At 41.3% G+C, this 22,493-nt stretch overlaps 1 protein-coding gene across 3 annotated transcripts in view; it reads right to left on the bottom strand.

Moving 5' to 3' along the window:
* LOC117263515 (laminin subunit alpha-3-like) overlaps nucleotides 1-22,493 on the bottom strand; it is an 85,952-nt gene that overhangs the window by 60,953 nt on the left and 2,506 nt on the right. For all 3 annotated transcript variants that reach the window (XM_033636947.2, XM_033636948.2, XM_033636949.2), the window contains exons 3-5: nucleotides 6,994-7,111; nucleotides 2,642-2,760; nucleotides 2,373-2,543 (exon numbers count right to left, since the gene is read on the bottom strand). In XM_033636947.2, the coding sequence (XP_033492838.2) occupies nucleotides 2,373-2,543; nucleotides 2,642-2,760; nucleotides 6,994-7,111 (408 nt within the window). The remainder of the gene's footprint in view (nucleotides 1-2,372; nucleotides 2,544-2,641; nucleotides 2,761-6,993; nucleotides 7,112-22,493) is intronic.

The following is a 22,493-nucleotide window of genomic DNA, read 5'->3' as shown; positions in this document are numbered from 1 at the left end:
AGCCTCATTACTCTGATGCAGCACACTGTACAAATCTGACATGATCTTGTTCTAAAAAATCTAGGAAACTGGTAAGTAGGTAAGAAGGTAAGTAAATGTACCTATTAGTCTCAAGTTATGTTAACTTAATATTTAATTGTTAAGTTTATCTACAGTTAAACTGTATTTACTTATTTTTGTAAAGTTTGTCTGGTGAAATTAATTTGTTCTTTCTAAGTGTTAGCAAGTTCAGTAAACCTAGTCTGACTTAACTTGACCATGACAAAGAAAATTTTGCATGTGGTGGAGTTAGGATATCTCAAGTTCTGTTATGTTAACATGTTTAAGAATACAAAAATGTGACCAACTAGTTTGCCTCGAGTAGAATACAGATGTAACACCTACAGTGTTCTTTTATTTATTACATATTCAGTGGTTCTTTGGTGTGGGTTGAGGTGCTATATAGTACCACTATCACACAGAGAACTTTTTGAGCCCCTTTAAGGTTCTTTAGGGATTTTCTACTGGTTCTATCACCTGTAAACTAAACTAAACTAAGCTGAAGAGCCAGTCGTTCTTTAGAGGTTCTCCACTGGTTTTTAAGTTTAGTTTAAATTAACTAAATTAAGTTAGGTTATGATTAGGTTAGATTTGTTTAGTTAGTTTAGTTTGCTTTCAATTCAGTTTAGTTTAGTTTGGTTTAGCTTAACTTAGTTTAGTTCAGTTAAGTAGTAGTTTAGCTTTGTTTAGCTTAGCTAATTTTAATTTAGTTTAGCTTAGCTTAGCTTAGTTTAGCTTAGTTTCACTGAGCATAGCTTATCTTAGCTTAGCTTAGTTTAGTTTAGTTTAGCTTAATTTAGTTTAGTTCAGTTAAGTGTAGTTTGGCTTAGTTTAGTTTAGCTAATTTTAGTTTAGTTTAGTTTAGCTTAGTTTCAGTGAGCATAGGTTAGCTTAGCTTAGCTTAGTTTAGCTTAGCTAATTTTAGTTTAGTTTAGCTTAGTTTCACCGAGCATAGCTTAGCTTAGCTTAGTTTAGTTTAGTTTAGCTTAGTTTCACTGAGCATAGCTTAGCTTAGCTTAGTTTAGTTTAGCTTGGCTTAGTTTAGCTTAGCTAATTTTAGTTTAGTTTAGCTTAGTTTCACCGAGCATAGCTTAGCTTAGTTTAGCTTAGCTTAGCTTAGTTTAGTTTAGTTTAGTTTAGCTTGGCTTAGTTTAGCTTAGTTTAGTTTAGTTTAGCTTTGCTTAGTTTCACTTAGCATAGCTTAGTTGAGTTTAGTTTGGCTTGGCTTAGTTTAGCTTATTTTGGCTTAGCTTAACTTACTTTAGTTTAGCTTGGTTTAGTAATTAAAGAGTAAGATAAAATTGCTTACAAACCTCCCTGCCCATTTCCAGAGGACAACAAATTAAAGCAGTGGCTCTCAACCTTTTTTACCCATGTGCATAGAAATATTCCAAATTTAAAGGGTCCCGTAGTGTGTGTGGCATCTTTAAAATATGGGTGCCATATAGCACCAAAACAGGTTCCCCTATGTTTACACGCCAAAGAACTATGGTGCTGTAAAGCACCTTTGTTTAGAGTGTGTATAATATGTATATGGAAGGTGGCTGAAGCACGACTAAAAATTGGTATTTTTGATAAAGCTGTGTCATGGAGCCCTGTTGAAATCCTGAGTGACATCTGAGATTTTGTCTTTATATTTCCAGATTTATTTCAAATATAATTTCATAAACCATAAAAGTAGATTTGTTGTGACTTCATTTGTTTCAACAAACCGTGGCCTTGTTGTTATATGAAAAATAATTCCGCCAATTTATCACCCTTTATTGTGTTTACTTTATTTATCTTGAACAATCAGTTTCCTAAATTCTACTGAGTAAACACAACTGTTTGGTTAAGTTAAAGTAACTTTGTTTGATTACGTTGCTAACAGAGAGAACAAGTTAATTTCATTTTGTAACAACTTCACAAAATCATGTAAACACAGCTACATTTTAAGTAAATATAACTTAAGATTAATATTTATATTACTTATTAGACAATAGGTTTCCTAGATTTTTTAGATAGTGAGATCAAGTTGTCAGATTTTACAGTGTGTGTTCTCCTGCTGTCGGGAGAGTTGCCATGTTATGCACCTGCAGTCTGGTGGAGCTGTCCGAGCCAGTCTCGCTGTCTTTACCAAAGGAATTACCATGATGACTGGACAGAAAGATCTGGCATGAGTCCCTGACAAGGATGAATGTGTGAACAGGAGGGAGCAGGTCGGTGTGTTTGTGTCAGCAAAAAGGAAGCTGGAGAGTAGGTGGTGCAAAGTTGTAAATGTGGCTTTCCCAAATGGGAAACTTGAGTCTGCCAGCACGACACCTTTGTGTGAGATTGTACAGTATGTGCCTCACCCTGCGTGTGACGGTGGGATCCCTCTGGGCCTTGGAAATCAGGTGGCCCAGCAGGGTGCTGGTGCGGAGGAAGCGAAGGCGGATGTTGGTGGCCTTTGTGAAGTCTCGTAGCACTGGCGAGTAGGTGAAGTTTCTGGACCCCGGCCGACCGTTAACCAGAGACACCACAATCTGGACAACACAAATGTATTTATTTCACAAGATTGTTTCGATAGGTCATAAAACGCTGCAGTTTTGATTTCATTGATCAACTTGATATGATATTTTACCTCTCCATTCTCCAAAGGGACGATTTTTGAGTAGTCTGTGGTGCAGAGCTGATCATCATCATGTAATATGCGAGCATTGGGCTGCTTTCCGAACTTTTCAATACACTCACGCTTTGAATCTGCAAAAATTAAAAATAAAATTAAGAAATCCTTTTAATCTCTTAATCCATATTCCATTCATTTTTCATGTCAATCTAAAGAAAGTAATATTATCACATGTATAACTTCTGGAAACCTCCTCTATCACTAGTTAATATGACACACCAGTGTGTTCAGGTACTTGCGTAAAGCTCTGACATCTGATATTTAGGGGCCATCTCCTAAAAAACCTTGTATTTAAAAATCATGTTGCTGACTACAGTTGGATCAGTTTCCAGTTTCACCAGTCCAGTCAGGTGTTTGAGCTTAAACTGGTTGATTTTATGCAAACTGGCTGAACCAACATTTGTCATTAAGACAGACTCTAGCAAATCAGAAGGTAGCCTACATCAGCAACCTGTGCTGACATCACGGTGCTAACTCCAACTTGAATTGCATTACAGATAAGCAATATGTCAGCGTGACAAAGTTCAGCAGATGTCGGAGGGGTAAGAGTGGGCATGATGTTTTTGTTTACTAGAAAGTTCATGTGTTTTTTGGATGATAAAAGGAGGCATGGCAGAGTCTGAAAAAAACTAAAACTGCATAAATAGGGTTACAGTTTGGGTTTGAAGCCGACGAAAGAGGTGTCCTAACTGGCTGCTGCGCTGTTTTAAGCTGCTCTGTTTCTATTTATTCCTGTTGCTCACTTTAAAGGCGCCACAGTGGATGAGGAATGGGTGATTCATTGAGTTTGAATGAGGAATTATCTTTACGATGTCTCCTTAAGTGACTTTGAAAATTTTAAATTTAGTGGCAGTGGGCCGGAGGGTGACTGCCATGGAGCTGAACGTTTATGGTAGAGTAAATGACCATCACTATTAACAACCTACTTGCTGTTGGCTATACTGTTTGTCATTTCAAGTAAATATCACAACAGAAAAGTGTTTTCTGTAAAATAATGTTACAAATGTAAGAAAATAGCAAGTCTGATCTCAAGCGCACAGCTGATATTTACATGCTTTGTTTACATGGCATACCAGAAATGCATATTTAACAGATTCAGTGTGGACAGAGAGCTCCGATGTTATGGAGATACGGCGTCATCATGTTCCACGCGGGAGCAGCTGCTAAGTCAAGTGCGACACTTAGTGGTAAAATTTGGTATACCGGTCTAGTGTTTGGCTGAATATTAAACCGGTTTGAAAATATATACATTGGCCACTGGACTAACCCTATTGTTGACCACTCAAAGCCAGAAAGCTAGTAGCAACTGTTATGTTGAGTGAATTCACCTTGATTTTTAAATACAAGAAAAAGTAAGATAAGTAAAGTGGAATCTGTATTTGTGGAAAAAGTAAACAAAGGCTCCAAACACATTAAAGCTCAGTGAATAAATCATTTGATTTAATTAGTTGTTTCAGAAGTTGAGTCTGTGCATGAACATGGACTTGGATCAAAGTGGCAAGGAGAAACTCAGACACTGTAAATCTGATGAGTCACAGCTGTGTGTTCCTGGCAATCTGTGTGCACAGGTGCCTCCCAGATATAAGACAACATAACTCAGATATGCCAGCTCAGTAAATTAAGAGGATGTATTCAGGTATGAAGTTTAGGTTACCTGGAAATGGTACGACATCAAAGGCCTAGTAATTAAGTTTGAAACATACTGCGTGCCACCACTTGCCACTTTCTAAACAAAATCTGCCCCCAGAGCATAAAAGTTTAAATCCTGACATTTATCCTGGAATTCATTTAAAGTTATAATGTTGTGTTGTTAGTTTTGATTTCCTCTTCTTTTCCATGCACCGTAAACACACGCACTTCCAGTCTTAAATTTTTAAGCAGGCTGATCAGTGAGCCGGGATTAAACGTGTGCTAGTAAACAAATTTTAATCCGTCTTCACAATGGGTCTTTCTCAGAGCAGGCATTTTGACTTGTCATGGCAGGAAAGACACCTGTGTAATTAATAACAATAATAATAAGAGCTGTATTCCATTCAGCAGTGCCAGTTCCGGAGCTCTGGTACTCCACATGATGGATCTTTGGCATGGCTTAGCGAGCCCATTGTTGGTTACACCTGTGCATGTCCTCATATAGAGTCAAAATGTCTGCCATGAAACAGGACTATTTTCAACCAAAATCTGCTAATTATCATATAACAATTGTTTATTACAAAGACAATAATCCTTCGTGTCTTTTTTTTTTGTGATTCTGATAGGATTTTGTTGATGGGTGGTTGCTGCTGTTGTGTTTTTGCATGGCACATTTTAGAATCACTTTCCAATCTCCTTCTATTTATTTCATCACACCATTGTTGCACCTGAAGAGAAAACATGCTGCCAGGTGCAACGGACAAAAAATGTAAAAGCTTTCGGGATGAAATCAAAACTGTGTTGTTTAGTCAGCAAAGAACAGCAGACATTACGTATTTGAAGTGCCCCTTCTGGCACATTTTAATGTACGCAAAAATAAGATAAATATTTTGTTTAAGATAGCTTTCCCACATCAAAAGCAAAACAAAACAACTCTGAAAAGGGACTTTAAGCTGATCCACTCAGTCTCCCTCCATGAGAAATTCCAGATCTGGCCTTGCGCCTTGCCCCCCACCACTGCTCGCAAGTTTTGCTTTGGCCTTTTTGCTTTTCCCAGCACTGGCAAAGTGCTAAATCAAAGTGTGGACGTTGCTCTGGTTATGGGAGACTAGCTCTAGGCTGACCAGTGAAAGAGTAGTGTGCATCAAGATGGCATCAACATTAGCGTTAGCATCAGACTGATTCAGCCATATGTGTATGTGTATGTGTGTAGGGTGCTTTCAGACCTAGAGTTGTCTTGCTTTGGTCTGAATCAGGGACAGATTTTGTTCCAAAGTTGTATAATTGCCTAGAGTTGGTTCGTGTTCTCACGGCATGATTTATAAGAAGACCAGATCAAATGCCTTGTGTGAGAAAGCTGCTCTTGATTGGTAGAATTTCTATGTGGGAAAAATCCAGGAAGTAAACAAAACGTTGAAGAAGAGTACACTTGCAAGATAAATGTGACACTTTCTAATGTCACAATGGAGGGACAACTACGCAGGTTGATTTTAGCGCTGCTCATCGTGGACTATATTGCTGTCATTGTTCATTTTAGTCAAACCATACAGTTTGAAAACGAGGCGCGGCTCCAACTAGAAAACAATGTTTTGATGCATTGGATGTGCTGAACGTGCATATTAAGGCAGTACAGGAGGAGGTGCACATTAATAATCCTCCAGGACTGTAACATGCTCATGTTTAACCCAAACAATGTGTCATGTGACTGCAGTTGCTTCAGATCAAGGTCGGAACACGTTCTCACCACAAACGAACTGCACCAGAGTTCGTTTGTAAGCGGACGAGACCACCTCTTCAAGAAGGTCTCGGTCCGGTTGTTTTGGTGCACACCTGAGTGCGATTGCTGTGTTCACACCTGCCCAAATGAACCGCACTTAGGGGGCAAAAGGACTTGAATTCAATTGAACTGAACCAAACAGGGCAGGTGTGAAAGCACCCTTAGATAGGGAGTGTGTTGTGCTTCAAAATCGGTGACAAGTAGACATATCAGAATGGCAAGTGTAGTTAGCATCTTTTTTTTATATTTTTTGTTAGCTTGTTAACTTTTGACCAGCAGTGGCTGACACAATGTTAGTAGTTGCAAAACATGTTACAGAGTGTTTACATTGCCATATTGTTATTGTGTAATTATATACAAGAGGTTAAATCAGTGTTTGCAGAAAGATATAGTCTGTCTGGCTGAGATTTTTCTTCCAAATGTAATAATTCTGCTCTGCACTGGAGGTTTTAGGTTTCTTTGCTGGTATTCGTTCTCCTGTCAAATAGTGTTGCATATTGGACAGCAATTGGCTTTCGTATTGGTGACGTAACTAATCTCAGATTTTAGAAGTGCACAGACATCGCCCCTCTCAGAGAAATATCACGACACCTCTCTAGTGACAAACTTTTGCACAGATACAGTCAGTATAGTCAAGGTCAGACATTTCAGGAAACATAAACAGAAGAAAACACATTTTTGAGTGGAGGAGATCTTTAAAAAACACAAACATGCATTCCAGATTTACTAAATTTACTCACAAATCATTGATAGTCAGGGGAACGGCAGGTTGTATGGAACATTAGCTTTGATTTTCAAGCCCACAAGTAATGAAGCATTGTGCAGGAAAGTGTTGTTTTATTTTTTTAAGAATACAATAAAAAGTAAAACATTGCAGAAAGACAGTGACATGGAAACTTACGTGCAAAATACTGCCATGGGGTGAAGGTTCTCCCGTTGTCTACAGAGCGCTCCAGCACCCAGAGGTCAGGCCGAGGTGAGTTAGCAAACTTGATGAGGACGTACGCCACATGGAAGAGCTAGAAAACAAAACAGAAAGAGCAGGCTGAAAAAAGCACTCACTACTCTGAAGGGATTTTTCCATTATGTTGTACTTTCCTGTGCTCTACTTGCTTTATCAAGTCAGGCCTCAGTCTTGGCTCACAGCTCTGACAATACTCTTATTTCCTTTCTTTGAAAGCTGGGACACAACTTAAGCTTGGTTGTTGTATCTCTGCAAACAATTGCTACCAAACTAATGACTTAAATGAGTATTTAGCCACTGAATCAAGGCCAAGGCCTCGTGCTCTGAGGTTTTATTCTGAATTCAGCACTGTCTGTGTGGCCATACAGCAAAGTATAAACAGTCCACCAACATTTGTCAGCATGGAGTCAATAAGAGTGGTGCAGGTGCAGCCACGTTACTGAAAAGACATCAGCTAAGCCCACATGATCTACATCTGTTCTCTGAACTCTCTATCTCCACCTCTCATCAGACTATACAGTCCATACAAGGGCAGAAAATGATGCCAATGATTGTTTCTGCCAACACTGAGCTTTCTGTCAGGCTCAGAGCAGCACAGTATGTTTCCTTTGCAGTTCATCAACATCCGACTCAAGCCCTAAAAGCGGGTGACTTCAGCTTGATTGAACATTGAACAATGGAAAGGTAATTTGTGATAGTCAAAGCTCTCTTTGTTACGGTCTGGCATGGACTTGGCGTGGCTTGGAATTTAAACCCTGTGACACCAACCTGCATGTGACACGTGCAGTGTCAACAAAGAGCCTCACCTACACCTGACCACCACACCCCTGTCTTGTATCTATGAGGCTGAAACACAGTTTATCTCGATGCAATTTCAGTGCTGGCACGAATCCTAAAGCAACATTTGACATGTTTCAAAAACAGGGTACTGTAGGCATATTTGCTAAACTTGTGGTACCTGCCCTCAGGATTGAATGATGAATGAAAACTGTGCCTAAAATACTGAGCGCTATTGAAATAAAAGGCATTTCTACAGACTGTCTTCTCTTTGAGGAGGATGAAGGCAGGCCCACACTCGTCTAGCATCCCTCAGTGCCTTGATGAAAACCCCAGCGGGCGTTTGAAACGTTCAGGTTGCTGTCTCACCTTGCGTGAGGCAGGGAGCTATGCTAACACGAAAATCAAAGCAAAGTAAGAGTCATGGACTGTGTCAAGAAGAATCCACAATTATCTTGATGGATTCCTCTCCCAACCCAAAAAGTCATGGCCTGAAGTTCAAGTAGCTCTTAGGTTGATGGATTGTGAGAGAGTTGAGAGGTCAGCTAGGGAACTGTCTGGGCTTTTTCTCTGAAAAATGTCAACAACCCCTAATAACAAACAACACAATCATTAGGTTTTGACTGTCCTTTAATCACTGTTGTCATTGAGCAAAAATCTGCAAGTAAATAGAATAGCTTACAACGCCTCTTTCTGACCTCAGCTTTGAATGGGGTGTGTCCTGAAATTAATCAGAGAACATTTCCACCCACATCCAACAGGATGTGCAAAAAAGGGTTCGGGCACACGCAAACAAGACGTGGGCTGTCATCCGGCTGAAAACAGAAGCGAGGCTCCTCCAGAGGAGCTGCCTTCTATCAATATGCTGGTTCTGCTGAGGACCAGGAGGAAGTTTAGTTCACACGGGCTGCCATGACGTCAAGGGAGGGCCAGGGAAAGGGAGGAAGGAGAGTGAAATGGGGGGAGGGTAAAAAGGGTACGGGTGGCTAGAGACGTGCTGGCTGGCATGTGGACCCATCTCAGATTCCAAACATAGCGCCACATTCCCCTTCCCTCCTAATGCCCCCAAAGCAGAGCATGCCACTGCTTTCAGGAACCTGTCACACACGGCAATGCACAGCAGTGAAAATCTTCACCGCCAATTGTCATTGGTACAGATAAAGATGGGAACTACAAGAGATTCTCCTGTTTCCAAAGAAAAACAATACCTTTATCACACAAAAAATCAGCTGTGGTTCTGCTACAGCTAAAAAATGTGTATTCTCTGAGGGTTTTTGGGGTTGGCTAGGGGCACATTTACATTAGTCTGCATTTCATTCAACCAATATGTTTCAGCACATATTTTTTACCTTGTGGACTTGTGAATAAAGCTGGGTATCATTAGAAATACAGGAACAGGTGATGCTGCTGTGCCCTCATTGTTAATGAAACTTAACTCCTGGCATTTGCTCCTGGAGTTTTTCACCACTGTTGTACGTATTTTCTTTTTAAATAAATGCTGTGTGGTGGATTTAATTCATGGTGATGTGAAGAGGGGTTCATGTAACTTTGAAGTGTTAGATTTGAGAGCAGAACTTGGTGTGGCGATAGGTGGAAGAGTGAGTGTTGAGTTGTGTAAGAACACCCCCTATCCCATCTGTCAGGCCAGAGCTGTCAACCTTCGGGGAAACACAAGGTGCCAATATGATAACTTGTCAGACAAAAGCATATCATGCCAACCTGCAGTACCTCATGAACATTTCAATTAGCCAGTACTAAAAACACACTGAAGTTCAGTACAGTCAAAAATAAGGGTTTCTTTATTGCTGGAAAAACTGAAACCTTTAAAAAAAAATGTTGAACTTAATTTCATTGGAAAATAACAAACCTTTACCTAATTCTAATCTAGCCCGATTGTTGTGATGCCATCCACTATGGTATCTCACACTGACTTGATGCCAGTAACCGAGCGATGGTGAGAAGAATCCTCCGGAAACAAACCCAGTGAGAAACAGACAGCGTGATCTTGGAAGACGGGGCCTGTCCTGGCACGGCTGTGCTTAATTTCAGGCCTGTCTCTCCAACTGTGTCCTGCCAGTCTAAACACACACTCTTGAAATATGTCCAGCACCTACGTATTGTTTGCAAGGAGCATGAAATATCGTGATGGCACGCTGAGCAGAACAGCGCAGGATTCCAGTGGCGTACTAAGACATGAAACAGATTGACAAGCTCGTGGCAAAAACACTTGGAATAACACTTGAGCAGAGCCATCCTCTGCCCCTCCCTGCATCTGCAGCCTCAGGCTTTAGAGCAGAGTGCCATGCCAGGAGGTTTAGCGGAGGAGGATGCGGGTGGGTGTCAGAAAGGTCAGGGGTTGAGCTGTGACAGGTATGGACTGTTTGACACCCACCCTCTCTGCCTCTTCACCCCATCTCACATTCCTGACCTTGACCCCTATAATAGTGTCACATACACAAGGTATAAAGTATCCAGACCTCCTCTAACCTTCTAATTAACACAACAGGGCAACACAGCCAACAACGTCCCTCAGGACCAAACACCATTTCAACAACAGCAAATTAACATTTCCCCTTTCTCAGTACACTTGTATACAACTTGTAAATGCATTTTGACAAAACACACAGTCACACTCCTAAATGTGTTGACCCCTGACATTTCATGCCCACTGGTGTTTGTGTGTGTGTTGTCATTTCTGGATTATCGAACCCCTGGCAGTTAATGCTTAGTTTGTGTGTGTGTGACAGCTTCAGGGTGATAAATGTGGACCCTTTCGTGTCAACTTCAGCTACCCTGCTTCACTTCGTACATGCCTACACTTCACGTTATCGAGCTGTGGAGCTGCGTTTCATACTCACAGAAAAATCAAAGATCTTAAGAAAAAAAAAGGCCTGATTGCGTGACCCTTTGCCAGTTGCTCCTGCTGCTGTGCCTGCCACGTGGATCTCTTCAATTATAATCTCTTTGTATTAATCAAATGAGGTGTACTGTAAAATGAACTGGTTAGGAATTTCCCACAGCCTTCACAAGCAGGAACTGCAGTACCTACAGCAATTACTGTTTCTCTATTTCATATTTCATATATCTGATATTCTAATGTTACTGTGCCGCGGTAATAGAAGGTGCTGTATGCTACCATGTGAAGATGAGATGCGTGGACACAGAACATAACGTCTAAACTTATATTGGATCTCAGGATGGGACAGTGAGGTTTAACATTAATGGGGTTTTTTTGCCAAGCAGATCAGAAATCTTTTGCCCAAAGTCAGTCTTTACCAGCCCCTATACAAATTGTTTGCATGTTCTCCCTGTGTCAGGGTGGGTTTTCTCCGGGTGCTCCAGCTTCCTCCCACAGTCCAAAGACATGCAGGTTAATTGGTGACTGAATTGTCCGTAGGTGTGAATGTGAGTGTGAATGGTTGACTGTCTCTATGTGTCAGCCCTGTGATAGTCTGGTGACCTGTCCAGGGTGAACCCTGCCTCTCACCCAATGTCAGCTGGGATAGGCTCCAGCCCCCCCACGACCCCCAACAGGATAAGTGGTTACAGAAAATGAATGAATGATGAGTTATTAAATCTCAACAAAGACTAAAGTCAATTGTGATTTTTAATCTTTGTTTTGCCCACATCCTCTAACATTACCCAATCAAACTCCTGTTTCCAGAATAATTTAAATACTCTCTTGTGCTTCAGCTCATCTTTGTCTTTATCTACCACCATTTTCTTGTGAGTGCACGATCGCTACTGCACATTTGCAGCTCTCAACAGAGAGAAGAGGGAAGTGTGATGACTCACTTCTCAGCTACCTCCATCATCAGCTCCACACAAAATGATGGGTTTAATTCTCTTTTACTACTCGTGCAATCAGGCTTGCGACTTTCTGGATTCACTAGCCTGACGTGGAATTTTACTTGCCCCGCGCAATTGGGCATTTCTTATTGTTGCCCTGGACAGCATACAATGTTATTGCAGATCCCGATAAAAAACACTCACAGTAAGTTGATTGCGGTGACTTTCTATTATCAGGATGATCATAAATATAGTATCGAGCAGCACCCAAAGGGACTGTTGGACAACCAACAATAAAAGAGTCTGCAAAAACATGCTGCATACCACCAACCTCAAAAAACAAAAATATATTTATCAAGCATTGGCATATCATATTGAAAGATATGATGTGAAGATGTTTTTACTGAAAGGATGTTCACTAAAAAAAGATATGTCCTGTCTGTGATGCAATAAAACATGATGATGATGATGATTATCAGGATACCATTGTGAATCGCAATAATTTTGGCCAGAATAACGGTGACATGAAATTTTCCTATCATGTAGTGCCTAATCTGATCTGATTTTACAGTTAACAGGCAGGAAATGGAAGATAGCAGTCTAACATCAAGGTGCAGTCAACAAGCAGATACTGGAATCCAAAATTTCAACTAAAGGGCACCGAAGAGCCAAGAGGATTAAATCTACAGTGAAATGACGGATAGAAGCCATCTGAGCAAACTCCTGAGAGTCCAATGTGAGATCAGAGGAATGCAATTCAAAAGAGAGGAGGCATCACCTTCTGTTGGAGTGGATCAGCCCTGCCAGACAGAGCATACTGCAGCCCAGTGGGGTGGAGCAGTTGGCCTCCAGTTTGTAACAATACAATGTACAACTGTTTGTCTGTGTGCAACAGGTGGGCGGTGGAAGGGGAGAGGGGGAGTCTGGTGTATTTTTCTCTGTCTCCACGACAGAATTAGTTATATGGTGACAAGGAAAAGTTGGCCCATAGTCACTAGAGAATTGTCGGTGTAACAGAATTTCATACAGTAGGCCTACATGCAGGTTTCTACTTGTTAGCAATCCTTCACATTGTAAAAGCCTCTAAGGTGCAGCTGCTCAAGAATTGTCTGTTTGCTTTTCTGCGGTGAACACTACACGTTTGCCTGCTCATGAAATCTCATTACGAACCTTAAAAAGCTGTGCAGAGTTCAAACTGGGCCGTAACATAAAGGATTCAGCATGAGTGGGTTTACGTGCACAGTATTATTCTGAATATGACAATACTCTGAATTTGATACGGGTCATGTCAACAGCATATTATGTTTGGATACTCCGAATGAAGCATTTTCTGATTGAGAGATGTGGGATATGCTGGTATCATTTAGGTTTAAGGAGGATTCTTTGGGCACGTATACAGCGTATTTGGGATATGCATCTTAGTTGGAGTGTTTACCGCAATTTGCGACACACAGCTTCTTGCCTGTTTAAGGTCAGCTCTGTGCGTTGTCATGGATGTGTTGTACACAAACCAACAGTTAGCAAGGCTCGGGTAGAAATGCATGCCTTAAAGTAAAGCCCAAATTTCTGGTCAGAAGGACAAACAAACCTACTTTTAAAAATTATTTAAGACTGGGATATCAACATGTTTTTGATATGTGCAAATATTGTTATGCTGACCTTTTGAAGAAGGTAGTGTAAAGAATGAAAAAGAGAGGCTGTGTTTGACCAGTGGTGGTAAACTTTGAAAAAATCCTGGCACAGGTGACAGTCATTCTACTTTTCCACAATTTGTAGAAAAACTCCCACACACTGTCTAACTTGCAAAAACAAGGATTTTGATGCCACAAATGTCACAGCATTGAAACAAGTTGTGTTTTGCTCGTGCCTCTCCTACGCACCTGTATGGAAACAGATGTGCAAGGTTTTCCTTTACTCTCACTTTTCCATAATTTGACATGGTAAATGTTGCACGTGAACATGAATATAAGTGGAACATTCATTTTCATTAGCAATGACAATAACAGCTCTGTAGGAATATTGTCTTTTATGGAATAAGGGCAAAAACCACAATATAGGAAAGTAACAATTTTTGTATTTTCAAATTATTAGTTCAATTATTTGTTCGCAATAATCTCTCTCATAACATTATGAATCTTTATTATAATTTTTTCAAGACCAAAAACTCTTTTTCAGTCAAAAACATTAAAATGTAAGCACAAAATATTTAGGATTCAAGATTGCAATGTATCAGAACAATGTATGTGATGATGAATTATTGCAACACTTCATTATCAAAGTGATGCCGTGTTTCCATACAGCTCTTGCATATGGCTGTACTGCTATTCATGAAACAGCCCCATGAAACTGACCTAGGAAAACTCCTGCTCTCGAACACATCCCATTGCATCAATGCCTGCGTCAGTAAGCCTGTGACTGATTAGCATTTCCACGTACGGACTGATGACAAAGGCCTTGAAAAGGTTAAGAGATCCCACAGTAAACCCTGCAAGCTTTTCCCAAACAGGAGCTCCAGATTTAGGAGGACCTGCAGTCCAACTGTCACTTATGATGCACACGCCAAGTGAGACTGCGATACTGCTAACTAGCACAAGGTGGCTGTTAGCGGAGTAGTAAATAGCTGCTGGGTTGGCCTGGAGCCTCAGGCAGCCTGGCTAAAGACGGGCACTTACATCATCTCCGTCGTCACTACAGCAATAGGGATGTGTCTGACAGTCAATCTTGTCTCTAGGGTCAGACGGAGCCAGCTGCACTGTATGAACAAATCTTTATTACTGAGCACACAACATGACAAGATTTTCAGCAGCAATGCGATCCATTGTTTGTCTCAGATTTTTTTTCTGTTGCACATTCAAAAACATGACACCTCAATTATTACAGCCTCTACATATTTGTCAACCACCTGTCGCATGATTTGGAGGGATGCAGCGACACACAAGTGCACAGGGGATCACAAATGTATGCGAGTGTCATGGTCGTTTGTAGGGATAGACCGATATGGATTTTTTAGGGCCGATGCCGATACCAATTTTTTTTCCATCACCCTTAGCCGATGACCGATTATGGACTGCCGAATTTCTTGAGCCAATATTTGGGGCCGATACTGCTTTTGTTCCCTCAATTTACATCAAAAAAATGACACAATGATAACAAATATTACAGGTCTCAAGTTTAAAATAAGAAACATTTATTGAACAGTAAAAAATACTAAAACAAGATGGAAAGTTGAGGTAGAACAGGTAGAATATTATTATTATTATTATACATTCAAATAAAAAAAAGAGTTCAGTGCTCTTAAATCTTCCAGTAATGTCTTTATAAAATAAACAAATATTTAAGCTGAAGCATAAATAAAACAACAACTACTGTACACAGTAGGATTCGCTGCATGTGCACTGCAGGGTCTTCCGGCAACACAGAGCTGCCCGTGGATGCCTGTTTGTAAATCATGCCAGGGAAAAATAAATCCGCGAACCCACGCGCGTATCGGCCGATGCCGATACAAGTAAAAAACTCAAATATCGGCCCGATATATCGGCCGGCTGATGTATCGGTCTATCCTTAGTCGTTTGTATGTCTACCATACTCTTAATGTTTTCAGTCTGAGACTTGTGTGTTTGTGTTTTCTGTTTAAGTACTTTCTCACCACCAAATTACACCACCTCTCCATTTCCATCCATTTATCGAGTGAAAAGAGAGGACCAGGTCACTTTCAGAGAGACTTAAAAAGAAGCAAACCTTTGTGAGAGTCTGAGAGCACAGAAAGGATGTCACACAATACCGCCTAGAAGGATTCTGACACAAAAGGGGGCGACGGCTGCAAATAAAACATTCAACTTCGGTGGGAGGTGGACCCCTGAGAGAGGGGATTAGGTTCCAGGGGAATGTCTCTAAAATTGAGTTCTTGGAAGTTTTGTCTCCTGATGGTGGAAGAACTGTGAGCAGCGGCAAAGCCATAGCACTAACCTCAACCAGATCATGTCTTCTTGCACTTACTCACAACCCCAATAAACTGAAAAGCATGTATATCTTATAGCAAATGATCTTTAAATCACAGATAAACAAGATACACTGCAATCATACTTTTAAAGCCACAGGAACAAAACACCAACACAATAAACACCTGTCACCCACAGAAATAATACACAGCAACAACCATATAAAAATGCCAGTTAAGTCCCTCAAACATCAACTAATCAGAACTTCATTTAAGCCAATAAAGTCCGATGTTCATTCAGTGACTGACGCCAACAAATCAAAAGCAGCTCAGTCTCATCAGATGGGAGACAGACAGCAGTAAGCCCTGGTATGTTTGCCTCGCGTGGTCTACTCTGGGCTCACTCAGGCAGATAAGCACATGTGGTCAGGGCTCCTAAAATACATTCCCCAGAAAAAAGGAGTGACTGGCTGTCTGATATGTGGTGTAAATGTTTTGCAGAACAATGGCTTGCCTACTGTGCTCTGTAAATAGTTTAAGGGCAAAAGTTCCTGGAAGAGTAGCCGGTACTGTGGTGGGTATAGATGTGGAACACATTTATAATGGGATAGACAAAGAAATGTTTTACAGGTTCTTGACTTATGGCAAAACAAAATGGTAAAAAGATAAGCAGGGCCAAAGCTGTTGTAGTGAAAATCAATGAAGATATGATGCATGTTCCCACAAATGCACTCATTCTAGGACACTCAGGAAGTAAACAAGCCCTTTAGCCCAAACACCATCTTTATCATATAGAAGCCACCTTAAGATGATTAAGGTCATTTTCTAACTCAAGGTAGGATTTGCCACGGGTCACGGGTCAAAAGCCAAGAAGTCACAAAAACAGGCAGCAGTTAACCTGCTGGCGTTGACCTGTCTGAGACACAGGGCTTATGCAGAGGAGACTTCTGAGCTGGAGGCGATTTAGGGGGTGATCATGTCACTCAAAGCACTCAAACTTTGGGCTGCCTGATGGAAGTTGCACCAAGATTTAAAGATCACCTGAATGAAAACAATACTAAAGGCTCATTTATGCTTAACGTTAAATACGGATCCGGATACGAACAGAGCCTTCTGTCCGTGCTCCGCGTTCATTTCGTCCGTATTTCTGCACGTTTCCATAAAGCTTACGGATACGGGCCAAACGGAGCAGTACCATCGGGAACCATCGGGGCAGTGTTGCTGTCACTACCCGATACGTAGCTCTAGTGAGACATGAAGAAGAAATAACAATTCAATTTCTTTCATCGGCAGTACTAGAGAAAAGAATTCTCCGTCCTCCAGTCGTGATGTATTTAACGGCCTCACCGACCACCGTCTCCTACAACGCTGCCCCTATTTTTGTCTTTTATGCAAGAGATACATTATCAATATCTCCTCCACAGTCGCCATGTTTGTTTTTGAGTTTGTTGTTGTCATAAACTTTTGACGCTGCCTCCTGGTGGATATATTGGTTAACATCCATGCCATCGTAAAGGGCACATGGGAAAGTATGTGGGCAGTGACGGTAACATCATTTGAAATGGACATATACATTTTCATATGTAAAGGGAGCATAAAAGAGCCTTAAGAGTCCACACTCTGCTAGCGGCTCTGTGAGGCTGTACTTAAGCACAGCAGTTCTTTGAGGTAAAGACTAACACAAGCAAACAAACGTGCTTACAATGGCAATGCAAACATGCTGGTGTGTAGCAGACACTCTGTTTACCATGTTTAACATTTTAGCTTAGCATGTAAGAATGCTAATATTTGCTAGCAGCACTGAACACAAAGTAATGGCTGACAGGATCATTAGTTAAATCATTAAACAAAGTACACACTTAACATTTGATTTGATGTTGGCGATAGATGAAAAGTCAGGGGGGCACCAGAGTCAATACGATTCATTCTCTGGAGACATCAATGCCTGTGCCTATATCACTATTCTACTTGTATTTCCTCTTTTAAAGTTATCTTTTCATGCATGTAAGGAAATCTATAATTCATGCAATCCATCTGACATTTGTTGAGATATTTCAGCCTGGATCAAAGCGGTGGACGAACTGACACACCGACCTATTGAGATCACTTAGTCAGATTAGTCTAGCTCTAAACTTGGCATGCCTCTCTTCAAACAATCCTCTGTACAGCAAAAACGGAAACAGCTCTGTCAGAAAGGCCTCGCTCTTTGAACCTCAACATCTTAACATAAACATCATCTGTGCCGTTATCTCTCTACATCTACTGAGAGCTGTACAGATTACAGCAGACCAGCCACCTGTGCAGGTCTTAAAAGAAACCACAGATCCCATTCAGCTGGGTTTAGCCCACATAATTCATTGAAGACATCATTTATCCTGTGTATTTGAGAAAAGAATCTACTGTACAAAGCTATCAGAGCTTCACAGTCAAACAACTTGACAGCTCTAATGCATGAGATAGCATTTGTGGGGTGTAGGGGAGCAATGAAGCACTCTGAGAGGCAAATAAAATCCCTTTTTTAAACTCAGGAAGATGCCTGTGGAAAACCTTCCAAATCCAGATCACAACCTATTTCAGACATAAGCAACCTTCATCATTAAAGAAGTATTTCACTGCTGGAAAGATGGTCTTTTTATAAATCTGGGCTGTCTATGCATCAGAAAAAGGCAAACACTTTTGAAATTGGTGCTACATGACCAGACAAAACAGGAAAAGGGCTGTGGAATTTGCTTTTGCTCATGAGGGAGAAAACCTACAACTATCAGAATGCACTGCATCGCACCGGATCAATAAACGCTCCTGCTTGTCCGTTTTGACACAGGAAACATTAAGACTAAGGATAGACCAATACATCGGCCAGCCGATATATCGGGCTGATATTTGAGTTTTTTACTTGTATCGGCATCGGCCGATATGCGCGTGGGTTCGCGGATTTATTTTCCCCTGGCATGATTTACAGACAGGCATCCACGGGCAGCTCTGTGTTGCCGGAAGACCCTGCAGCGCACATGCAGCTGTGTACAGTAGTTGTTGTTTTATTTATGCTTCAGCTTAAATATTTGTTTATTTTATAAAGACATTACTGGAAGATTTAAGAGCACTGAACTCTTTTTTTTATTTGAATGTATGATAATAATAATAATAATAATATTCTACCTGTTCTACCTCAACTTTCCATCTTGTTTTAGTATTTTTTACTGTTCAATAAATGTTTCTTATTTTAAACTTGAGACCTGTAATATTTGTTATCATTGTGTCATTTTTTTGATGTAAATTGAGGGAGCAAAAGCAGTATCGGCCCCAAATATCGGCTCAAGAAAATCAGCAGTCCATAATCGGTCATCGGCTAAGGGTGATGGAAAAAAATTGGTATCGGCATTGGCCCTAAAAAATCCATATCGGTCTATCCCTAATTATGACAGTCAGCTAGTAATAAACAATCTCCAATTACAGTTAAAGAGTAAGCTAAAATATGTTTCTGAAAACATTTGAGGCAAGAAATGGGCAAAGCAGTAACAGAAACTTAGTTCACATTCGATCAACACTGCTTACTTTTACAGTTTAATCCCAATTTTTTCAGCTTTCATTTTTACAATACAGGAAACAATATGGCGCCCATTTCCTGTTCACTAATTCTCATATTACAGCTAAACAGTGCACTAAAATATGTTTCTGACTTTACAGCCTGACAAAATATGCTTTAAGGTTGCGGTACCAGAATACAATGGGCATTAGGGCTGTCAAAATTGCTCAAAAATGACGTTCGAATATTCCTTCTAAAAATAACTCATAGGTTCGAACCATTCAAATTTTTTTTTTTGCATTATGTCCACAAGAGGGCAAACTAATACAAGAAAAAATACTTGTATATGTATTAATACAAGGAAACATAACTACTTGTAGGTATTTTTATTTCAACATAAACGTCTTTGAAAACATTTACATACCTACACATTAAAACAATTATCTATTACATTACGTTATAAACGATCACGGACCTCTCGCTCGCACCCCCTCTCTGTCCCAGGTCACACCGCCTGTGGAAGCGCTGCAAATAGCCTCGAAGCGCCGAGAACTGAAGCCAGTTTCCTGGCGCCGCGCAGCTCCGTGGCCGGCTGCAGCGATCATTTCGGCGTCTGGTCTATTTTCTGCGCGAGCCACGAGCGAATGTGTCAAGCCGGGTGATGGAGACAACAGCTGGGAGCAGAATCGCTTGTCGACCAGCGTGGAGCGTCTGATGTGAACGGAAGTGCTCCGGCTCGCGCAAGAATTTCGGTGCGCTGCTCTTCGCAGCACTTCCGTGGGTGGTGTGGCTCCAGTGTGTTCAGTGCAGCGGCCCAGGCCGACGCCCACTCGCAAAGAGAACAGCTGCGTTGGTGGGGTTTTTTTCTCCACAATCGAACATCAATTTTCACATTCGAAGGTCCTTTTTTTTTTTCAAATTCGAATTTAAATTCAAATTTAGAACATCTGTTGACAGCCCTAATGGGCATGATGGGTCCTCATTTACCCACAGTTTTAGGTTCTGGGGGGTTGGTAACACATCGTATGTAGCCCCTACCAGGAATCTAATACGATTCTCCTCCATACTCCACAGCTCCCTCTAACCCTAACCCTAACCCAACTAAGCTTCCTCTTCTCTACACTTTCCCAATTCAACCACTGTCCCTGCTTACCCTGGGCCACTACCTTTGCACCCCTTAATATCTCCTCCTGTCTACGTGTCTGTTCCACAACCAGCTTTCTTTTATCTTTGAGACCTGTTTTATTCCATACCGGTTTGCCTGAGCCAAGTCCCAGGCCTCCCCGGCCAAACTCAACATTACCTACAATCTCTGCATGTCTAAGAGCTGCCTCTGCCTCCTAAACTGCCGATCTTGGGTTCCACTTCCTCCCCTTGGTTGGATTTGGAACCACACTCCTAACTACCACGTCCTTACTCCCAGATAACAAGAGCTCTGTCCTGATCTTGGTACATTTAAATTCCTCTGTTAAACTAGATACTGGCAACTGAAGTATCACTTTTCCATACAATGCAACACTACTTAGGGACCAAGGAGCCCCCAACCACTTCCTAATGTAGAAGCTAACCGACCTTTCAATTCTCTCCACAACGGATATTGGAATTCCATAAATTGACAGTGGCCACATTAACCTAGGATATAGCCCAAATTGCAAACACCACAACTTCAACTTTCCTGGAAGTTCGGATTTATCTATTCTATCCAATCCTTCTGCCACATCTTTTCTAAATTTCACCACCTGTTCCTCATCATTCAACTCGACATTGTACCACCTACCTAAGCGCTTTACTGACTTTTCCCTAATTGTTGGGATGTCCTCATCATCTATGACAAACTTCCTATCACTTATAATACAAAGCCAGTTCCCAGTTTGTGGGTTGTGGTCCAAAAGTGGGTCGCGGGTCCATTCTGAATGGATGGCAAGTGACTTAAGAACGTGTCAAGTCTGTACACTTTATTTTGAAGTACAATAAATTTCTGGCACTTTTATTTCAAAGTCTCTGCTGTGGAGTGAGTAACTAACGGAGAGCTACTTGACAGAGACAGCAAACTAGCTCGACAACATGGCCAAACGCAAGTATGACGTTGAACATATTAAACTGTGTGGACCTTGAACTAAAGATTACGGAGAAATCTGGACCCCATGGCTGGACCAGTTGGGAACCACTGCCCTAAGTGATACTGTATTCATATTCTGCATGTCTCTCTCTCAATATAGGCTTTTTTCTCCATTTATAGAGGACTGCTTGAATGCTGAGTTTGCTGATTTGATACACCAGACATTGCAAAGCTGCCAACTGATAAAGTTCTCACTAGTAAATCACAAATCTAACCCCCACATGCCAGACTTTTTCTCACAGAGTCAGTTTTTCTGCTTCACAGAAGATTTGAGTGCTAAAACAACCGTGTGGCATGCAATGGTGGCAGGTGAGCAGTGTTTACAGTCCTGGCGATTGCATCAGATGCCATGAAAAGAAAAATGTGTGTGACAGGTGTGTGTGTGTGTGTGTGTGTGTTTGGGGTGGTGGTGTTGTAGTGAGGGAGGGCAGGGTGCTGTGCGCTTGGTAGTCACCATCGGAGATCTAGCCACGCTCTTTTTAGCACACTATAATACAATAATGCTACTTTCCCGGCTCCCAAATAAACTGAGCATTACCACGTATTAGAGGCAGACATCCCTACAAGCCCTGCATGTGTCCATCCTCTTGTAAGTGTGGACTATATTTAGCCGTATAGGATCTTTGCTCAGCTCAGTTGGCCTAAAATAGAGAGAGAAAAGCCAACACCCATTGTCTGACACAGTGCCCACTGGGAGCCAAAGATGCAACACGTGTGGCGAGGAGCTCTTTTGTTGCTCTCTTTTTTAAGTCTATTCCAGAATGGGTCAAAACCCTCCTTACATAAGAGATCCAGGCCTCCACCTGCACTCTTCGAATCTGATTTTACATCCTTCTGATCCCTAATCCAGAGAAAGAATTCCTCTCTTTCCTCACAGTGGATAATTGAGCGTGAGGTGCAATTTTACGGGCCGCGAGCCAAACTCCTGCCAGAGACACGGGTCATGATGGAGGCGTTTTCGTCGGCTAAGGGGGCGTGAATCTGATTCCTGGCAAGCATCCAACTACAGGACATTATTCACATGATCACTGCTGGTTGAGGTGATGCAGCTCAAAGTGAAAACATGATCATGTTTGGAATATTTGTGAATGAAACACCATGAGTCGAACAGCATTTCTTCCCAGCATATCCAAAGCAAATAAGCAGCAGCAAAACCACAGCACTGAAGAAGAATATGGTGTGAAAAATATTGCCCTGCCACCTCCCACAAATGACATCTCACACAGCAGCAGAGCAGAAGCCAAGGCAGAAAACTTTCCTTCTTCTCCCTCTGTTAACACCCAGGTGCTACA

Source organism: Epinephelus lanceolatus, chromosome 12 (assembly GCF_041903045.1).
Source record: "Epinephelus lanceolatus isolate andai-2023 chromosome 12, ASM4190304v1, whole genome shotgun sequence".
Classification (NCBI taxonomy): Eukaryota; Metazoa; Chordata; class Actinopteri; order Perciformes; family Serranidae; genus Epinephelus; species Epinephelus lanceolatus.
Note: the sequence above shows the minus strand (reverse complement) of the source record. Positions and strands in the feature narration are given on the sequence as shown.